We start from the raw sequence: 17,705 nt of genomic DNA on the forward strand, positions 1-17,705 counted from the left end.
CTAATTGTTATTCTTAACAGAAAGCCTTATTTCTTGAACACTATTTACATTGTTAAAGCTGTTTCCAGAATTCCCTTTCCTACATACACAAAAAGGCTTTATTGGGAGTCACCAGCTGAGTCTGGCCAAGGGCTTTTGTAAGTGGTTTCTTAATTGATAAAAGTGAACTGAGTTCTCAAAGAGTTATGTTTAAAAATACATTTTAATTTCAGGCAAGCTGAACTTATTATTCCATCCAAATTGCCTTTTTTTTTTGATTGTGCAACAAGCATGTCCTTACTAATGACCCCTTTGTGTGTTAGCTAGAAATGACCTAAACTTTTCTAAAGGTCACCTCATGTGCTCCAAACAGTCTTTTCGCATGTTAGATAATTTAAAAGGTCACAAATAAGAAAATCCAAAAGCTATCTTTTTCCGTTCGTGACTAACAGTCACGAACTTTTTACATCTCAATAAATAAGTGACAACTTCATAGTTTAAGAGTTGTCATAAGGGTTTTTTTTTAAATATTTTCTTTAAAGACTTTGCAGCATTGCTTTAAGTGTGGCATTAAAAAATAGTTCTGTGTACAGAGATGAAAGTAACACAGAACATTTGTTTTTAGTAAATTCATCCTTTTTTTAGGACATGAATTGGAGAATCCGGTAATTTCCACATTTTGCTTGGTCTATTGAAATTATCAGTGGATACAGACTGTCTTCTTTTTTTTAATGTTTGTGTCTCATTGTAAATAGCCTCTTCTGTCTCTCAATCTTATACCAGCCCCCACCAACATTGCGTGAGATATTCTTGAAGAAATACTATTTTAAAGAAACATTAAAGTAACACTAAATTACAGTCTAAAAGAATAAATGCACAATACCAGATTGAATACAATCATATACAATACAAAACTATATACAAAAAAATACAATTTATTTTTAGAGCAAAATCAGTCCCTCAATTTCCTAGAAGGTGCTTGGGGACGGCCTTGAGAATCTAGTATAGAAATATAATCATGTCATCTCCATAGAATATTGTGTGAGGAGGATTCTGAGGTAAATTTTTATGTGAGTGGAAGAGAGATGTGATTAGCTGGGATGTCACCCAGATCAGAGGAGCAAGGAGACAGATGAACCAGTGATGTGGTTTATCATGACACATTAAATGTTGATGATTAAAAACTAAAAAGATCACTTCACAACATATTTCATCCATCTTAAGTGAAATTAAATGAGTAACTGTTTTAGTCACTAAGGTTAAAAAAACCCAACCCAGACATTTGACAGGAACTAAACCAAGCAACCATTCAGCCAACAGGTTAGTTTTTGAGTTGGATGTGACACAGCATCACAAGTTCTCTATGCCTCCGTAGGCATGTTAATTAGCACTGATATTCCTTCATGACTCTGCCTCGCCCCTTTTAAGAATACTCATTAAAAGCTCTCAATGACCAGTTCTTAAAAGGATGAATTAATGCATGCAAATATAGATGTAAATTAAAATGGAAAACCACTCACTTGTCATCTTGATTTAGGTAGGTGGAAATCTGGAAAGAAATAGCCCTTCCACAGACGGATGTCGTCATATTGGAAAATGCCTAAATTTGCCACTTCCCCTAATAACTGTCAAACTCAGTATGCATGTAAGAAAATGGCTTATTCTATATGGCCACAAAATTACGGTAGAGTTGAGAGTCGACTCTTCCATGATGATTCTAGAATTAGAGAGTAGCCTGACGTAGAGAGTATCTAGAATTTTTTTTGACAATTTTTTAAAAGAGGAAATTATCTAAGGAATAAATCCAGCCTTTGGAAAATACCAGTATGTAGCAAAGCCTTCCAGGGATGTTTATGCACAGAAGTCTCTGGTGTCCCTTGTTCTGGCAAACTTCTCCTCCCAGGTAGCTGTGATAATTCTAGAGAAACTTGTCTCAAAAGCAAGAGCTTCAGTGAGTGCATGAGCCCTGGGGAGTCATTCCACGTTCATCTTTCCAGGGGAAGGAAAAGAAATGCCTCGTGTGTATCGGGCTTGTGCTGTGTTCCTTGTGCTATGTTAAGAACTTTCATGTATGGGAACTTCGTTAATCAAATTCATTATTTTGAGAACATTGAGTATAGATAATTTTTCATATGCTAATTGGCCTGTGATTAACCGAGATATGCACAGAATGGAATCATTAACAGTCTTCCTTTTCCTTTTGCTTCTGCTCATATAATGTTAATTCTTCAGTTGCTTTCTAAAGTCAAAAGGTATGTTATTCTTTTTAGTGAAAACTACTGACTTAGAATCCTGTATTTTAGTCTTTTAAATGTTAACGCCTGAGGCCTTGCAAGTTTTATTGTTGACTTTCTTTTAAGAAAACATATCCTTCTTTCTGGGTTAAATTTAGTAGTTTGTTAAGCAATGCTTGTGAATAGGCAGATATTAAATGTGTAGTGGTTAAACAGTCCATGTCTCCAGCGGTGGGCTTACGTGAGCTCTTTGCAGCCTAATGGGTAATGGACTAAGAAAAGTACGGTTAAATGTGTAAATGTTCGGGTGTAATTCCCTCTTGAGTTTCCCGGAAAACATGGATTTTCTTCAGTCTTACTTTTGGTAGGGAAGTTAACTTGCTATGCATAATTCACTACTTGACTTTAAGTTAATATTTTATTAAAGTCGTCAGATTAGAGTTACTGCATTTACTCTATTACACTCCCTTACAAGTTACTCAACATTTTGATCAGAAAATGTTGTCTTAGCTGGTTTTTATGAATACACAATGTATTCTAAAAACACATAACTTTAAATGGAAGAACAGATGCTCAGACTCTGAATATTGCCTCCTTTTTTCAGTCCTGCCAACCATTCAGCACGGGCAGCAGGTACTCAGCACAATTGAAGGTATTCCAGTGACTCTACCATGCAAAGCAAGTGGAATTCCCAAGCCATCCATCATCTGGTCCAAGGTAAATGACCTACCCAGAGGTGTTTGTTAATGTTACGTGTTATCACGGTGTTTGAATATTTTTTGTCATACACAGGACTTGTGACTGTCCCGTAGAATTTTATAAAAAGGAAAACCCATGCAGTCGTACCACTTGGAAGGGACCTTAAAATGTCCTTAGTACAGTCACCTACTTGATGCTGGAGTAGCATTAACAACACAGTGAACGCTAACATAACACCTTCTGTATACCAGGAGCTTTTCTAAACAATTAGCATGTTTGTAGCAGATCTTTTTCTACCCTTGCCACATCCCCGCAGCCGCTGTGATTTCAGCGCAACTGCAGTGGACAGCTCCGTGCACGCGTCCAGAGTCCCACTTCATGCATGTGTCTCTCTAGGTTTTGGAATCAGGGCTTTCTCCAGAGTCCCACAAGGCCACTCAGCCTGCTCTTGGGTAGCTGAGAAGTGTAGGGGCATTAACAACTTGGGGGGCAGGTGTCCTTTATAAATCACCTGCTTCTCATCCATCAGAATACTTCTGAGTTTCTTCACACAGTTTCTCAATGGATCCCAGCACATGGAAGCTTATCAGCCCAGCCACAGAGGCAACAAGAACACTGAAATCTTTTTAACTTTCCTTCCTTGTGTGCCTCACTCCCCCGCTCACCTACTTAAGCCTCTGGGGATCACTTTCCAACTGAACTTCTTGCCCTCAAATCTTTGTCTTAGACTCTTTCTTTTAGGAAGGCAAAATAAGACATATATAAACTCATTTATTCCCCTCTGTGTCCCTATCATGAAGTTGTCCAGCTTTTACTTGTCTTCTTGCAAGGAGGAAAAACCCATTTGCTACGGAAGTCCTTTTCATCTTTTTTTTTTTTTTTAAAGATTTTATTTATTTATTTGGCAGACAGAGATCACAAGTAGGCAGAGAGGCAGACAGAGAGAGAGGAGGAAGCAGGCTCCCTGCTGAGCAGAGAGCCCGATGCGGGACTCGATCCCAGGACCCTGAGATCATGACCTGAGCCAAAGGCAGTGGCTTAACCCACTGAGCCACCCAGGCGCCCCAGTCCTTTTCATCTTTGAACAGTCATGAAAATAGCATGTATTTTCTATAAATTAATTTAAATCTGACAACTATAAGTAATATAAAATGATGGCCTAATAACAAAATGTGGCAATTGTATAATTAGTACTACAACCCAAGCATTTTACCATAGCATCTAATTTTATATATCTACAAAGCTCTGAAATATAAAGTAGGTACTGGCATCTGGAAGTTAAATAAAAAGTTTAAGATTTCTGCATTCTGGACACAAAAACCCAGTGCTGTAGCTGATCCCCAAACTGTACAGTGTCTGGTACTATAAAGAAGTTTAATGCATTTTAGGAAAACATAAAAATGAAAGGCCAGTGTGGCCTGTGTGCCATGATAAAGCATGAAGGTTAAGAAAGAATTTGGGGTCCAGAGCCTGACTGCCAGGGTGCAAGTCCCAGAACTACCACAGACTGACTGTTATTCCACATCATCCCCAACCTTTAATATTTTCATCCATAAAATGGGAGATTATGGGAGTTCCTGCTCAGATGATTGTTTTGAACATGAAAATAGTTAATTCATGTGACGTGCTCAAAACTGTGCATGGTTAGCATATGACTGTCCCATTCATTATTATTACCATTATTCGCTCCATTTTTAAGTAGCTCTGGAACAAAGGGGACATGGTTCAGTGTGTCAAAATACTGCCTTTGCTTTCTGTGCTCTAATTTTCGTACAAATAACTTAAGTCAAATTAGCATTTTTCAAAAATCTAGTATTTTCCCCCATGGAGATCTTTTTTTTTTTTCCTCTCTTCCTTTTCCAGACATGAAGTCACTCCTTCATTATCTTAAAAAAACCTCTTTGTTGTGATTCACAGAAAGGCGAGCTGATCTCCACCAGCAGTGCTAAGTTTTCCGCAGGGGCTGACGGAAGTTTGTACGTGTCCTCACCTGGGGGTGAAGAGAGCGGGGAGTACGTCTGCACCGCCACCAATGCGGCCGGCTACGCCAAAAGGAAAGTGCAGCTGACCGTCTACGGTGAGAGCCCCCGGAGGAGTGTTTTCCTTTGACATGTCTGCCGGTGCCAAAACTCACATTTCTCTCCCAAATCATATTAGCAGGGGTTGTTCTCCTAAAGTGAACTACATTTTACAAAAATGCATTTTTACTGCCAACCACCATTTCTTCTACTGAGATTCTTATTTAAAGGGAGAGTAATTGTATAGCCATTCGGAAAAATTTTATGGTGTTTTCCTGAGGAGTAGGCTCACTGCACCCAAGCAGCTTCAGAAATACCCCTTAGTTAAAATCCCCTCGCAAAGCCAAACCTCAGCTATGCCTCGGTGAGCACTCTGCCCTGAGGAATTCCTTGTACAAGTGGCAGATTCTCGAAGGGCATTTCAGCTGACCTCTTCATTATGTTCTGAAAGGAAGAACTAAAAAGGGAAACTCTCTGGTCATTTTCCTTTCAGCTCTCGCTATAAATATATGAATGGAAAGTTTTAGAGATGCCCTGAAACTTTGGAATGCACAGCAGCATCTTTTTGTACATTTTTAAAGAATATTAGTAATCCGCATTTGAATGTAAGGTAACTGTTTTCAATGTACTCTCTCCCTTCCAAAAACATGTGTTTATTTTAGTAAGGCCCAGAGTGTTTGGAGATCAACGAGGACTGTCCCAAGATAAGCCTGTTGAGATCTCCGTCCTTGCAGGGGAAGAGGTGACACTTCCATGTGAAGTGAAGAGCTTACCCCCACCCATCATCACCTGGGCCAAAGAGACCCAGCTCATCTCTCCGTTCTCTCCAAGGTAGGGGATCGGGGATGGACTGCGACACAGGAAAACAATCTCTTGGGGCAGATGGGTGTACCTACTTAGGTTTACAGATGTTTCAAAAAATGATTTTTAAATGTGAGATAATTCACGCATGTACCTGAACCTACAGCAAATACATGTATACCTTCTAAATCACTCTTTAATATCAGAAATGCTAACACCCTACTTTGACGTAATTTCCCACAGGTGCCTCTACAGGGTAGTTACTGAAATGGAGCATATTTCTATGTAGATCTGTTTAGCACAAATGCATAGAACACATAGAATCTCATTAATCCCATATAAGTACACAATAAGTCCTCTAATGACTAAGATTTGACTTTCATTAGATGGTTTTGTAAAAATTTTCTTCATTGAACCCTTAGACATTTAAAGGCCCACCGAGACCATAACTGGATAGGCTAATAATCTGATAGGCTAAATTTGGTAGATGTGGAAGCCAAAACACCAGAGCCTTTAAGGTACCACCTTTGTTGCCCTGCAAGTACAAGGTTGAATTTACCTCCACCACTTAAAGTTCGCCTGAAACTTCTGGCAATTTTTTTCAGTGGCCCTCTGAACCTTAGATTTCTTATTTATGAAATGGAGTTGATCTTTACCTGCAAGATAATGTATATTCCACACACCCCTATCTCTAGTTCTCAAGGAGTAGTAGCAGTTACTATTTTAACTCAGTATCATGCCAGAAGCTACGGGTGGAATAAGAATTATAGTCTCTAGCTGTGTCTGTTAAACTTACTGATGTATAGTTATGAAGCTAGATATTTATGCTACCACTGGTGAGGGTAAAAAAGACAAAGAACTACTTTACATAAACTTACTCTTTCTTTGAAAAATAATTTGCTTTGGATATTTTTGAGTGAAAGAAATACCATATTCCAAATACAGTTAACATTTCCTTGTTTTCTTCCCCAACCCCTTGTCTCCCTTTCCAGAGGCAAATACTGCCACAAACATCACATGCCTCCTATGCAACCATTCTAAAACTGTATAGGATCTTGTTTTCTATGTTTTTAATTTTGTGTGTCTGTTTTCAATTTGCCATGGAACATATTACCTATTATTCTACTGCTTGCTGTATTAAGTCAACATTTGTTCATTTTTGTACACATAAGTTTAGTTTCTTTCTTTTTTAATTTTTTTTCTTTTTAATTTGACAGAGATCACAAGTAGGCAGAGAGGCAGGCAGAGAGAGATGGGGGAGAGGGTGCAGGCTCCCTGCTGAGCAGAGAGCCCGATGTGGGGCTCCATCCCAGGACCCTGAGATCATGACCTGAGCCTAAGGCAGAGTCTTAACCCACTGAGACACCCAGGTGCCCCTGGTTTAGTTTCTTTTTAACCACGGTATACATAGTCTCCATTTTGTGTATACATTTCCCAGTGTATGGACATTCAGGGTTTTGTTTGTTTCTCTTGGGTTTGGTTTTAGGTTTTTGACTTTACAAACAAGGCTTTTTAGTGAAAATCTTTATGTATGTCTCTCTGTATACACATGCATGACTTTCTTTAGGACTGGCACCTAGAGCTGCAGTTTCTGGTCAGGATGAATTCCTACTTTCAGTTGTGTAGACAATGCTAAATTCCTGTCCACAGAGGGACTCCTGGTTTGCCCTTCTCCCATTAGAAGAGAGGTGCACAGATGTCCCCATTATCATCAGTCCCTGGTATCGATGGACTTAAACATTTTTGTTGTTCAGATGGGTGTGAAATGGTATTTTGCAACCTTCTGAGTTCTCATGTGACTGACTTCCAGGAGCCCAAAATGCTTTTACCTTTTTGTTGGCATTTGTGTCATCTGTAACTTGCCTTTTTAAGCCTGCAGCACAGATTTCTGGTGACTTACTTGTCTTTTTCTTTTGAATACAGAAATTGGGTCTGTATTCTTAATAGCACTCCTTTGTTGTATGTGTTGAAAATACCTTTCCTCAGACCACTGCAAGGTTTTAATGTGTGATGCTTGATTATATAGAATTTTACATTTTTTATGTCACTCAGTGTATTACTTCTATTGTTTTTAAGACTTTTACTTTATGAAGAATATTAACAAGCCACCAGTGTTTTTGTCTAATATTTTAGGTTTGTTTTTCACATTATGGACCTTGACCCATATGAATTTTTATGTTGTGTCTGTTATTAGGTAGTGCTCTATTTTTTAAATTTTTAATTTTTTATTAACATATAATGTATTATTAGCCCCAGGGATACAGGTCTGTGAATTGACAGTTAGTAGTGCTCTATTTTGATTTATTTATTTTTCCCATGTGCAGAACCTGTTGCCCAACATCATTTTTGAATAACTGGCCCTTTCCTTGCTCTTTGTAATAACATCTCCATCATTGAGTATTATATGTTGGATTTTCCTAGATACTTATTTCTTTGGGGGGAATTTCGTCCTTAACTATTTATTCATTTGTCTGTCTCAGGGCCAGTAGAACAAATTTTTCTTTTTCCTAGGTACATAAGAAATCTTTGTATTAAGCAGGTCTATCTGACCCTCTCCTCCTCAAACTTATTTCAATACAGTTAACATAATAACATTTTTATATGTCGATCTGGCTCACTCAACTACATTATTATCCTGTAGGAAGAACATATTCAGTAAATTTTTGAGAATTATAAATGTACCTTCTTTCACCTTTATTTTAACACACTAAATTTTTTAACAAAGCATTGAAAAAAAAAAGGACAGTATTCAAAATATGTTCAAAACTTACTAAAATATATATTTGCTTTGTATAGTCACAACTTAATAAGACAGACAGACGTACAAGTTTTTGATAATTGCAGACCATTAGGTTAGATCTGAGGGTAAAAGGAAACTGATTTTGTATTTGTAAGAACATCATGCAGAATGTATACACTGTATACTATGATATATATACACATACACATACACAATAGAATTATGAAAATTCCTGACTTTAAAGGTATAGAAATAATATAAATGGGAGAAGGGTTTCAAAACAGCTTGCAGAGTAGAAATTTCACACTGAAGTGCAGCTGCATTGGGGATATTAAAATTCTGATGTTCTATGGTCTACTATGTGGTTTCTTTCTTTTAGACACACATTCCTCCCTTCTGGTTCAATGAAGATCATTGAGACCCGCGTTTCAGATAGTGGGATGTATCTTTGCGTTGCCACAAATATAGCTGGGAACGTGACTCAGTCTGTTAAATTAAATGTCCATGGTGAGTTTTGAAATGAAGACATGTGATATCTATGTACTGGCCACAGGAAAATTCGTCATAGTAGTTTCTTTGATAGTCTCCAAATTGCATGTAGAGTAATTAGAGAAAAATTTTCTAAAATTGAAGACTTGTGATTTTCTTTCATTTCCTCTGGAAAGTTTGTCATCTATAGACAACTTTTTCCCTTTTCCTTAAATAAACAGTATTGAAATTTTGGCTCTTCTTTTTACTAAATGTCTACAGTCACTTATGACAACTCTTGATACACTGTAAAAAATAAAAGTGTTTGGACTGACGGCTTTTTGTAGAAGTGATTGTGAATTCTCAAAGAAGAATTTATTAGTATTTAAATGGTCATTTTCAATATTCAAAGAATTCGTCAACTGAAAACATTATGCTTCCCGGAACTCTTTAACTTTAAAAAACTTGCGGTTAATCTGTTTTATTCCCTCAACTTTACCATAGTCTGTCCAAAATAGTTATTTATTTAACACATGCTTAGTGAGTACATTCTCTGTAAGGCATTATACAGGTGTCAAATATTCAAGTATCAGGAAAAGATTTTCTTAGGTAGCATTGCCCTGATTTCCCTCTCGGATCAGTCACTGTAATAGTGTCCTATTAGCCATGGGATTTGAGATCCAAGGAGAGTTCTGTCGTTTACTAGCTGTGGTGGATCTTGGGCATTTTACCTACCTTCTCTTACTTTTAGTTTTCCCTTTCATAAAATGCTAACAATCCTCTTAAAATTATAAGGTTGTCACAAGCTTATAATTGGCTAAATATTAAGTTTAGAAAACAAAGGACTGAGGAATGGGGCTTTGTAGGGATGTAAGGTACATAAATTCTAACGATATCCTTATGAGTTAACTTGATTCTCTAGTGTATAATGCATGAATATGGAGACCAGTAATACTTGCCAGCGTTCTGATAAATTATCTCATTTTTCTAAAGGAAGGTAGATAAAGACAAGTAATAGAGGCTTGATTTTGATTTTGACTTTCTTCTCTGAAATTAGTTTTTACTAGAAATTTTCTCACTATCTGGCTAAACCGTCCACAAAGAGAGCAAAAACTAGGAACACCTGAAGAGAAATGCTTTTTCTTTTACTCCCTTATATTATAGAAATCATCACCTTTTAAGAGGGTTTTAAACTTTAAATTATTTATAAATTAAAGGAAACCTAACATTTGCAAACACTTGCCTTTCCCTCAAGTTTGGCCTGAGGGCTTTTCTATTTATTATTGCCCATAATCCTTGCAATGGACAGGAATTGAAGAGGTTATTCTTGCCTGGATTATCAAGGATACAGGCCTCGGGAAATTTATTGACTTGCCCCAGATCGTACAGCTAGTAGGTGGCCTGAGCCTGGGTCCAAATCCTGAGATTCTTCTACTTTCTGTGCTGCTTCTTTGTAAGGAGTTCTCATTAACAGTGAGAAGAGAAAGGAATTTCTTAAAGTGGATTATTGATCCCCAATTGTTTCTAGTTCCTCCAAAGATACAGCGTGGCCCTAAACTTATGAAAGTCCAAGCTGGCCAAAGAGTGGACATCTCATGCAATGCTCAAGGGACGCCTCTTCCTGTAATCACGTGGTTGAAGGACGGAAGTGCCGCGCTGGTGGACGGGGTGCGGCTTGTGAGCAATTCGGATGGAACATTAAGCATTGACCCAGCCCTGCTCTCCGATGCCAGCGTCTATACATGTGTTGCTACTAACATGGCAGGCAGTGATGAAACAGAAATAACACTACATGTCCAAGGTGATTTTTGGCATAAGAAAATATATGTAGGGTGGGGGCATAAAGCTGGCAAAAGCTGTTCTGTGAATAGATAGAAACAAGGAAAAGAGTAAGAAATACAGATCGTGAGAAGTACTGTGCGGAAAATTAAAACCGGGTGATGCTCTCTGCAATTGTCTCCTTTAAAGATTTTATTTATTTGAGAGAGAGAGAGGAGAAAGAGAGAGAGAATCCCAAATAGACTCTGCGCTGAGCACAGCCCAACACAGGGCTTGATCTCATAACCCTGGATCAGGACCAGAGCCAAAATCAAGAGTCATGTCTATTAACTGGCTGTCCCCCCTCACCCCACCCCCCACCCAGGCACCCTGTATCTTGTCTTCTCTAGCAAAATATTTGACCATATCTTTTTAGCAGTTTGGTAAGTGTGCTGCATAGCCTGAAGTAGATATGTCTGGCAGCTAGAAATATGTGTCCTATGAGGAAGAGAGTCAGGAAAGGTAACAGTTCACCAGTGTGTCTGGTTGATGGTGCTGCAGGAGAGTTTGGTATTGCTTAAGGAAAGCCTGTGATAATGCATTTATTGTTCTCATAGAACCGCCTACACTGGAAGACCTAGAGCCTCCGTATAACACCCCATTCCAAGAAAGAGTGGCCAGTGAACGCATTGCATTTCCATGTCCTGCAAAAGGTATGTAGTCCTTGGACATATGGGCATTAGCATTATGTTATATTATTTCAGAATTCTCTGTTGAACCCAAAACATCTTTATGGAAAGATCCACTTGTTAGTCCTTGTTACAACATTTGGACATTAATCTCTCTTTTAAATAACACCTCTTTGAATAGCTACTTTTCTCTCACTGGTATTTTATCTACTTCAATGGAAAAACCTCTGTTCTTCCAAGCTTGCCTTATCAATCGTGTTTCCCATGTAGTTCTTGCTCCCTCATGTTAATTCTTAGTTCATTTGGTCTTGATAAGATTTCTCATTAAAATGTAATGCCAAAAAAAAAAAAAAAAAAAAAAAAAAAAAAACCCACAAAAAAATGTAATGCCTTTAGGTAATCCTAAAGGCAGGTTCCACCTTGATACTTTGAGGCTTATCCAAACTCCTTTGACCTTCCCGAATTTCTGGGGTTTCTATCCCACCATGTTTCCTGGCAGGAAACTCTTCTTCTCTCTCCTCAGGGGGGATGGGGAAGAGGCGTTGTCACTACCACCCTTGGGATGCCAGTAGGTCAGAACATCCTCCCTTTCACATATGCTTTCATCCACAGTAACTCAGATGTGTTTGCAGCAGTTCCAGCAAAGTCCATACGGTATTCTTTCCGTCACCTCCATGCAGTTGGTACCATCATTGCCCCCACAAAGGCCCCTTAACGATTGCTCCTGGAGGCAACGACAGATGAAGGGCCTCATGGCTCTTCCTGTTTCTGTAGCAAGATTTTGCATCTCTCCACAGTAGCTCTCACCAATGATTATTTTCTAGCAGCATTACTAGAGAACTTTTAATGAGCTTTTCACATACCAAAATCATTATCAGTAACTATCCCCATAGTGGTGAAGGAGGAGACAAGTCCTGGAGAAGAGACCCTTTGAAGGGTTTAAAGTCCGGTATTTGAGTACTTGCTGCTTCTGGATCCCTACCAGGGGCACTGCTGCCCTTTGCTCTCTGTTGGATCTCTGACTCCAGCGCTGGCTGGACTTCCCTTTTTCCAGCTGTTTTGACTTCCCCATTCCACTTTGAAAAAACACCTCTTGGGTTTGCCATTTTCACCTGGGATATAATTCCAGGTGACATTTAAAGTAGCTGGATGCCTTCCTTCTCTTGTGCGACAAGTCACATCTTGTAAGTGACAGTTCTACCATTTAGAAGTTAAAGAGACTGCAACTTCTCTGGCTTGTTCATTTAATTTTTCATTTATTCACTCTACAAGTATTCATTGAGAAGTCTGATTGAAATGCATAAAGGAATGAGTGGGATGTGAAGAAGTGAGGCAATGATTATAATCCTTTTTTCTTTGAAAACGTAGACACCTGCAGTCCGTCAGTTCACCTTCTCTTTCTCATCTTCACTGTTAGTGCAATGAAATAGGCCAAATTTTTTTTAGTTTTTTCTCATAAGTACAACTTTCATAGTCACTTTCAAAATTCCTTAACTCAACTTGAGTTTAGCTTTAGTGACACATTCTATATATTCTGCTGTTCTTTTGTATTTGTCTTGGATTACGTGCCAAAATGTTAATATTTGTTATTATCCTTTAATATAAGATTATTAACAATGTCATATAAATGCATTAAATATCCTTTTTATTTTTATAGGTATTAAGGAAATTTTGAAAGTACTTAGACTAGTGCCTGATACATTATTTGATAAGTAAATACATTCTTAATGCAGAATTCATGTTTATCTATTTCCGGTATGTGCTTTTGGCTCTATTACATACTTCAAGATGGTTTCACTTACTCATAAATAAATCTAAGAAATCAGTCCTGCCTTCCACTTTCTCAGTTTTCTTTTCAGTATAAAAAGTCAAGAATTGTTCCTAATGTCCTATGTTTAACAGGATGAAATCACCAAATGTGTCAGTAGTAGAAGTTCCTCATCTCTCGGGTATCTGGGCTATTTAAAGTGTGAATTATAGAGCATTGCTTCTGCGCTTATGACTACTTCATTGGGCAATCTTTGTGTTGTGTTCCTGTGATAGCCTCTTACTTTTTGTTCTTCATTTATTTTTATCCCAAACTCTCTTCACTTGATCAATATAGTTTTTTCCCCATTAATTACAATGCTCTCACACAAGAAAATGCTTTGGTTTGTTTACTGTCTTCTGAAAGTCTTGATAAAGACAACTGGCTCAAACTCTACCCTAGAGACCATAGGTCTGTTAAGACTGATCAGGAATTAGAGGCATTAAATACCATAATCTCTTTGAAATTTCATGCCAGGAGAAATATCTTGTAAGTAGCATGGTACCTTAGGGTACCTTATAGTCATAACAAAATTTTTGTTTCTCCTCAATGTATTTGAGATTTAATAATGATTCCTAGTTTTATTATAGAATATCACAAAACTCTAATTTCTTGTTTAGGTACCCCCAAACCAACTATCAAATGGATATGGAATGGGAGAGAGCTGACAGGCAGAGAGCCTGGTATTTCGATCTTAGAAGATGGCACATTGTTGGTCATTGCTTCTGTTACACCCTCTGACAATGGGGAGTATATCTGTGTGGCCGTCAATGAAGCTGGAACCACAGAAAAAAAATATAACCTCAAAGTCCACGGTAAACATAGATAAAATACCAAAATCATACGGTTGAATATGTGACATTTTCTAATTATTATATATATAAGTTATTCTTTCAATGTAGTATTATTTAAAATTAATGTGAATAGAATGTTATCAAACAAGAAATTGATAATCTGATTACATTCATTACTTGATTAATTTCAAATTTTATGTAATTTTTTATTGTGACTTTATTTAAAACTCAGGTGGCAGAATAGTCAGAAGTCTCATGACCTAAGCTAAGCTATGTACTTATCCCCCCAACAACAGAGAAATTTATTAAGTTTGTGTATGTGCATGCGTGTATTTCCCAGAGATATTTTATACATAACAAGGAAATATGAATATATATTTTATTCTCTTTTTATGTATAAAAAGGTACATATATAGGAGAATATTACATCCATTACGCTACACCTTGTCTTTTTTACTAAAATATCCATCTTTGGAATTATTCATTATTCCTAACTCTTGTTTATACCGATCTAGCATCCCACTGTATGGGTATGTCATGATTTCCTTAATCATCTTCCTTCATCTATTAATGATGAACATTCAGGTGTTACCAATTATTTGTTATTATAAGTAATGCTTTAATGAAATAGTTGTACATTTGTACATCAGTCAAAGGTTATGTTCATTTGAAAATTTCATGGATATTGGCTTCCCATAGATACAGGCTGATATGCACTTCCATCAGCAAAGTAGCGACCCCCTCACATGACTTAATTAAGACCCTAGCAGTTTACATTTTGAGTAGTATGTGGAATAACTAGTTCCTCCCTTAAATTTATCCTAAGTTTTATCCTCAGTTCAAAACTCTGAATTGATAATTAAAGTAAAACTTTAAGAAGAGTTATTTATAAATATATTGGTCAAGATTTTCATTTTGTGTTAAGGCATGTGCTTGAATATGACCAGCCTTTCTAGCTATCAGGTATCTTAGAATTTGCTTTCTAAAGGCCTGTGTAAAGAAACCTCATAAGTTACACTTATTACAAAATTATCAAGCCATGACTCCTCTCTTTTTGCAGTTCCTCCAGTAATTAAAGATAAAGAACAGATAACAAATGTGTCTGTGCTGGTCAATCAGCTGACCAATCTCTTTTGTGAAGTTGAAGGTACGCCTTCTCCCATCATTATGTGGTTTAAAGATGAAGTTCAGGTAAGTGAAGACATCAGGATATGCATAATTCCTTGCTGCTGCCTCTGAAATAAATCATTCAAAGGTGACTTTCCGGGGTGCCTGGGTGGCTCAGTGGGTTAAAGCCTCTGCCTTCAGCTCAGATCATGATCCCAGGGTCCTGGGATCCAGCCCCATATGGGACTCTCTGCTCAGCAGGGAGCCTGCTTCCTCCTCTCTCTCTCTGCCTGCTTCTTTGTCTACTTCTGATCTCTGTCAAATAAATAAATAAAATCTTTTTTAAAATGTGACTTTCCTATTAATAATGATATAAAGCTTCCATGTCAATTACTATTGTGCATCTGTGTGAAGACTGGAAATAATACTGCCCGTTTTGGCCTTTGAAGGTGACTGAAAGCAGTACTATTCAGATCGTGAACAATGGGAAGATATTAAAGCTCTTCAGAGTCGCTCCGGAGGACGCAGGAAGCTATTCCTGTAAAGCAGTTAATGTTGCAGGCACTTCTCAGAAGTATTTTAACATCGAGGTGTTAGGTAAGGGAAACAGTCCTTTAAGAACCTACAATTTTCAGATGCATTTCTTATAATAGGATGGAGCTGACAGTTATGAAAGAACAAAGAGCCTAAAAAAATTGATAAGAGAAATATTATTTGTTTCACTCTTTCATTATTTTTGTTTTTAATATGGGTTACCCAGAATCCTCTGATATAGAATATTTTAAGTTATTATTTATCATAGAGATGTCTGTGAATATTTGGTACCATCTTACATGTAAAATAATAAATTACTGCTCTTGTTGATTTCTTCTATTACGTGGTCAGGAAGTTCTCTGGGAAGTAACTATATGGGATAATGCGGAGTAAAACTCACTAATGCTCTCAACACTTGAGGCTGCTAGGTTGTAACTTGAGCTGGAGAAAGTAGCAAATGTACCTTTCCCTGCATTCTGATGAACTCTTACAACTAAATCACCACAGCCCCAATCAATTAAGAGGGGAAGATTCTGAGTGTGGGTAGAAGAATTGGGATATAATGCATTTAGATCATTTTAAGGGTGCTCATAAATTTAAAGTTTTGTAATTTTAGTTTATGAAATTCTATTTGCTAATCTTGTGATAAAATGACTTCCTTTCCTTTCAATATTTTATTCATCCAAATGGGCATATGTTTCTAAGTCTGGGGTGGAAATAAAGTCTGGGAATGATGATGCATTGAAATAACCATTTTTAAGCTGCTTCAGCATAAAAATAATCCTTCTCATTAGTCTGCTCAGAGACTGAAATACTTTGCATTTCCTCTACCAAAAGTATTCTTATTATATTTACATACAGGCTATGAAAAACAAACTAATTTTTTTTTTTATCATTAGTTGCATCGGCATGATTTCTCTTGGCATTCATTTACTTTGAATTCTGTATACTGATGATTCCCAAATTTTTATTTCCAGCTCAGACTTCTTCTGTGAGCTCTAAGAATATATATCTCATCTTCTCCGCAGTATCTTGACTTGAATGTCTTAGGAGCATATCAAACAGAAATAAGATTTTAATATTAAAAATAAAATATCACACAATAATACCTTTTATATTGTATTTGTGGACCCACCCAAATGCTAAATTTGAATATATTAAAATCTTATTGAAATATTGTAGAGATAAAAATAATAATCTGTTCTTCCTCCCTCCACTTTTTGGGAAGTCATAGATTTTCACGACAAAATGTCTTTGTTCAAGTCCCACCCACCATAATAGGTGCCGGCTCTCCAAATGAAGTCTCTGTTGTCCTCAGCCATGACATCACCCTTGAATGCAAAGTCAAAGGCACACCCTTCCCCGTTATTCACTGGTTCAAGGATGGCAAGTGAGTACCCTTTCTCTACTTGTTGCAAGGGTCCGACTGATAGGAAATACATGTGAAAATGCTTGCGGATGTTCTCCCTTTCAGTTACTTTAAACACGTAGGTATTATTAAATGAACATGAAGGAAAAACAATATTGTTTTGAATAATATTGTTCAAATGCTGGTCTCAAAGTCTTGTAATACCTTTCATTCTTATGAATTATATGACTTTATAAACGCTGTGAATTTATTTTAGAAACACAAGAGGTTAGAAACAGAGAAAACTCAAATTTATTATACACTCAATATTGTGCCCTATAACTAAGAATAAAAAATGAAAAATGCAAGACACAAATGCAGAGATAATTTTACCTTTACATGGAACTGTTTGAATTATGAGAAAATAAAATTTTTATGACATGATGAATACTTAGGCTGGTTCTCTAAAGGTAAAAAAAGAAACAATCAAAGAAGAGGAGTAAATATTTCCCAGACTTTCACGATCAAGGGCTACTGAGGTTTGCCCACACTGATGTGGCTGCAGTAATCTGTATTATTTGTGAGAACTTATTTTTCACAACATGGTCACAGTTTGAGTATTATTATGGGTTTTGAGAGCAGGTGTCTTAAGACACCTGTGCTTCTGAGATAGGTAGGAGAGTTGAGATCCAGCTTCTGCCACTCACTAGCTTTGTGACTTTGGACACA

General features: G+C 37.2%; 1 protein-coding gene across 2 annotated transcripts in view; it reads left to right on the forward strand.

Annotated features, from left to right (window-relative positions):
• HMCN1 (hemicentin 1) overlaps positions 1 to 17,705 on the forward strand; it is a 470,681-nt gene that overhangs the window by 254,906 nt on the left and 198,070 nt on the right. For both annotated transcript variants that reach the window (XM_044267297.1, XM_044267296.1), the window contains 10 exons: positions 2,818 to 2,930; positions 4,830 to 4,989; positions 5,593 to 5,761; positions 8,851 to 8,978; positions 10,468 to 10,740; positions 11,315 to 11,410; positions 13,814 to 14,008; positions 15,048 to 15,178; positions 15,544 to 15,691; positions 16,892 to 17,018. In XM_044267297.1, the coding sequence (XP_044123232.1) occupies positions 2,818 to 2,930; positions 4,830 to 4,989; positions 5,593 to 5,761; positions 8,851 to 8,978; positions 10,468 to 10,740; positions 11,315 to 11,410; positions 13,814 to 14,008; positions 15,048 to 15,178; positions 15,544 to 15,691; positions 16,892 to 17,018 (1,540 nt within the window). The remainder of the gene's footprint in view (positions 1 to 2,817; positions 2,931 to 4,829; positions 4,990 to 5,592; positions 5,762 to 8,850; positions 8,979 to 10,467; positions 10,741 to 11,314; positions 11,411 to 13,813; positions 14,009 to 15,047; positions 15,179 to 15,543; positions 15,692 to 16,891; positions 17,019 to 17,705) is intronic.

Source organism: Neovison vison, chromosome 10 (assembly GCF_020171115.1).
Source record: "Neovison vison isolate M4711 chromosome 10, ASM_NN_V1, whole genome shotgun sequence".
Lineage (NCBI taxonomy): Eukaryota > Metazoa > Chordata > Mammalia > Carnivora > Mustelidae > Neogale > Neogale vison.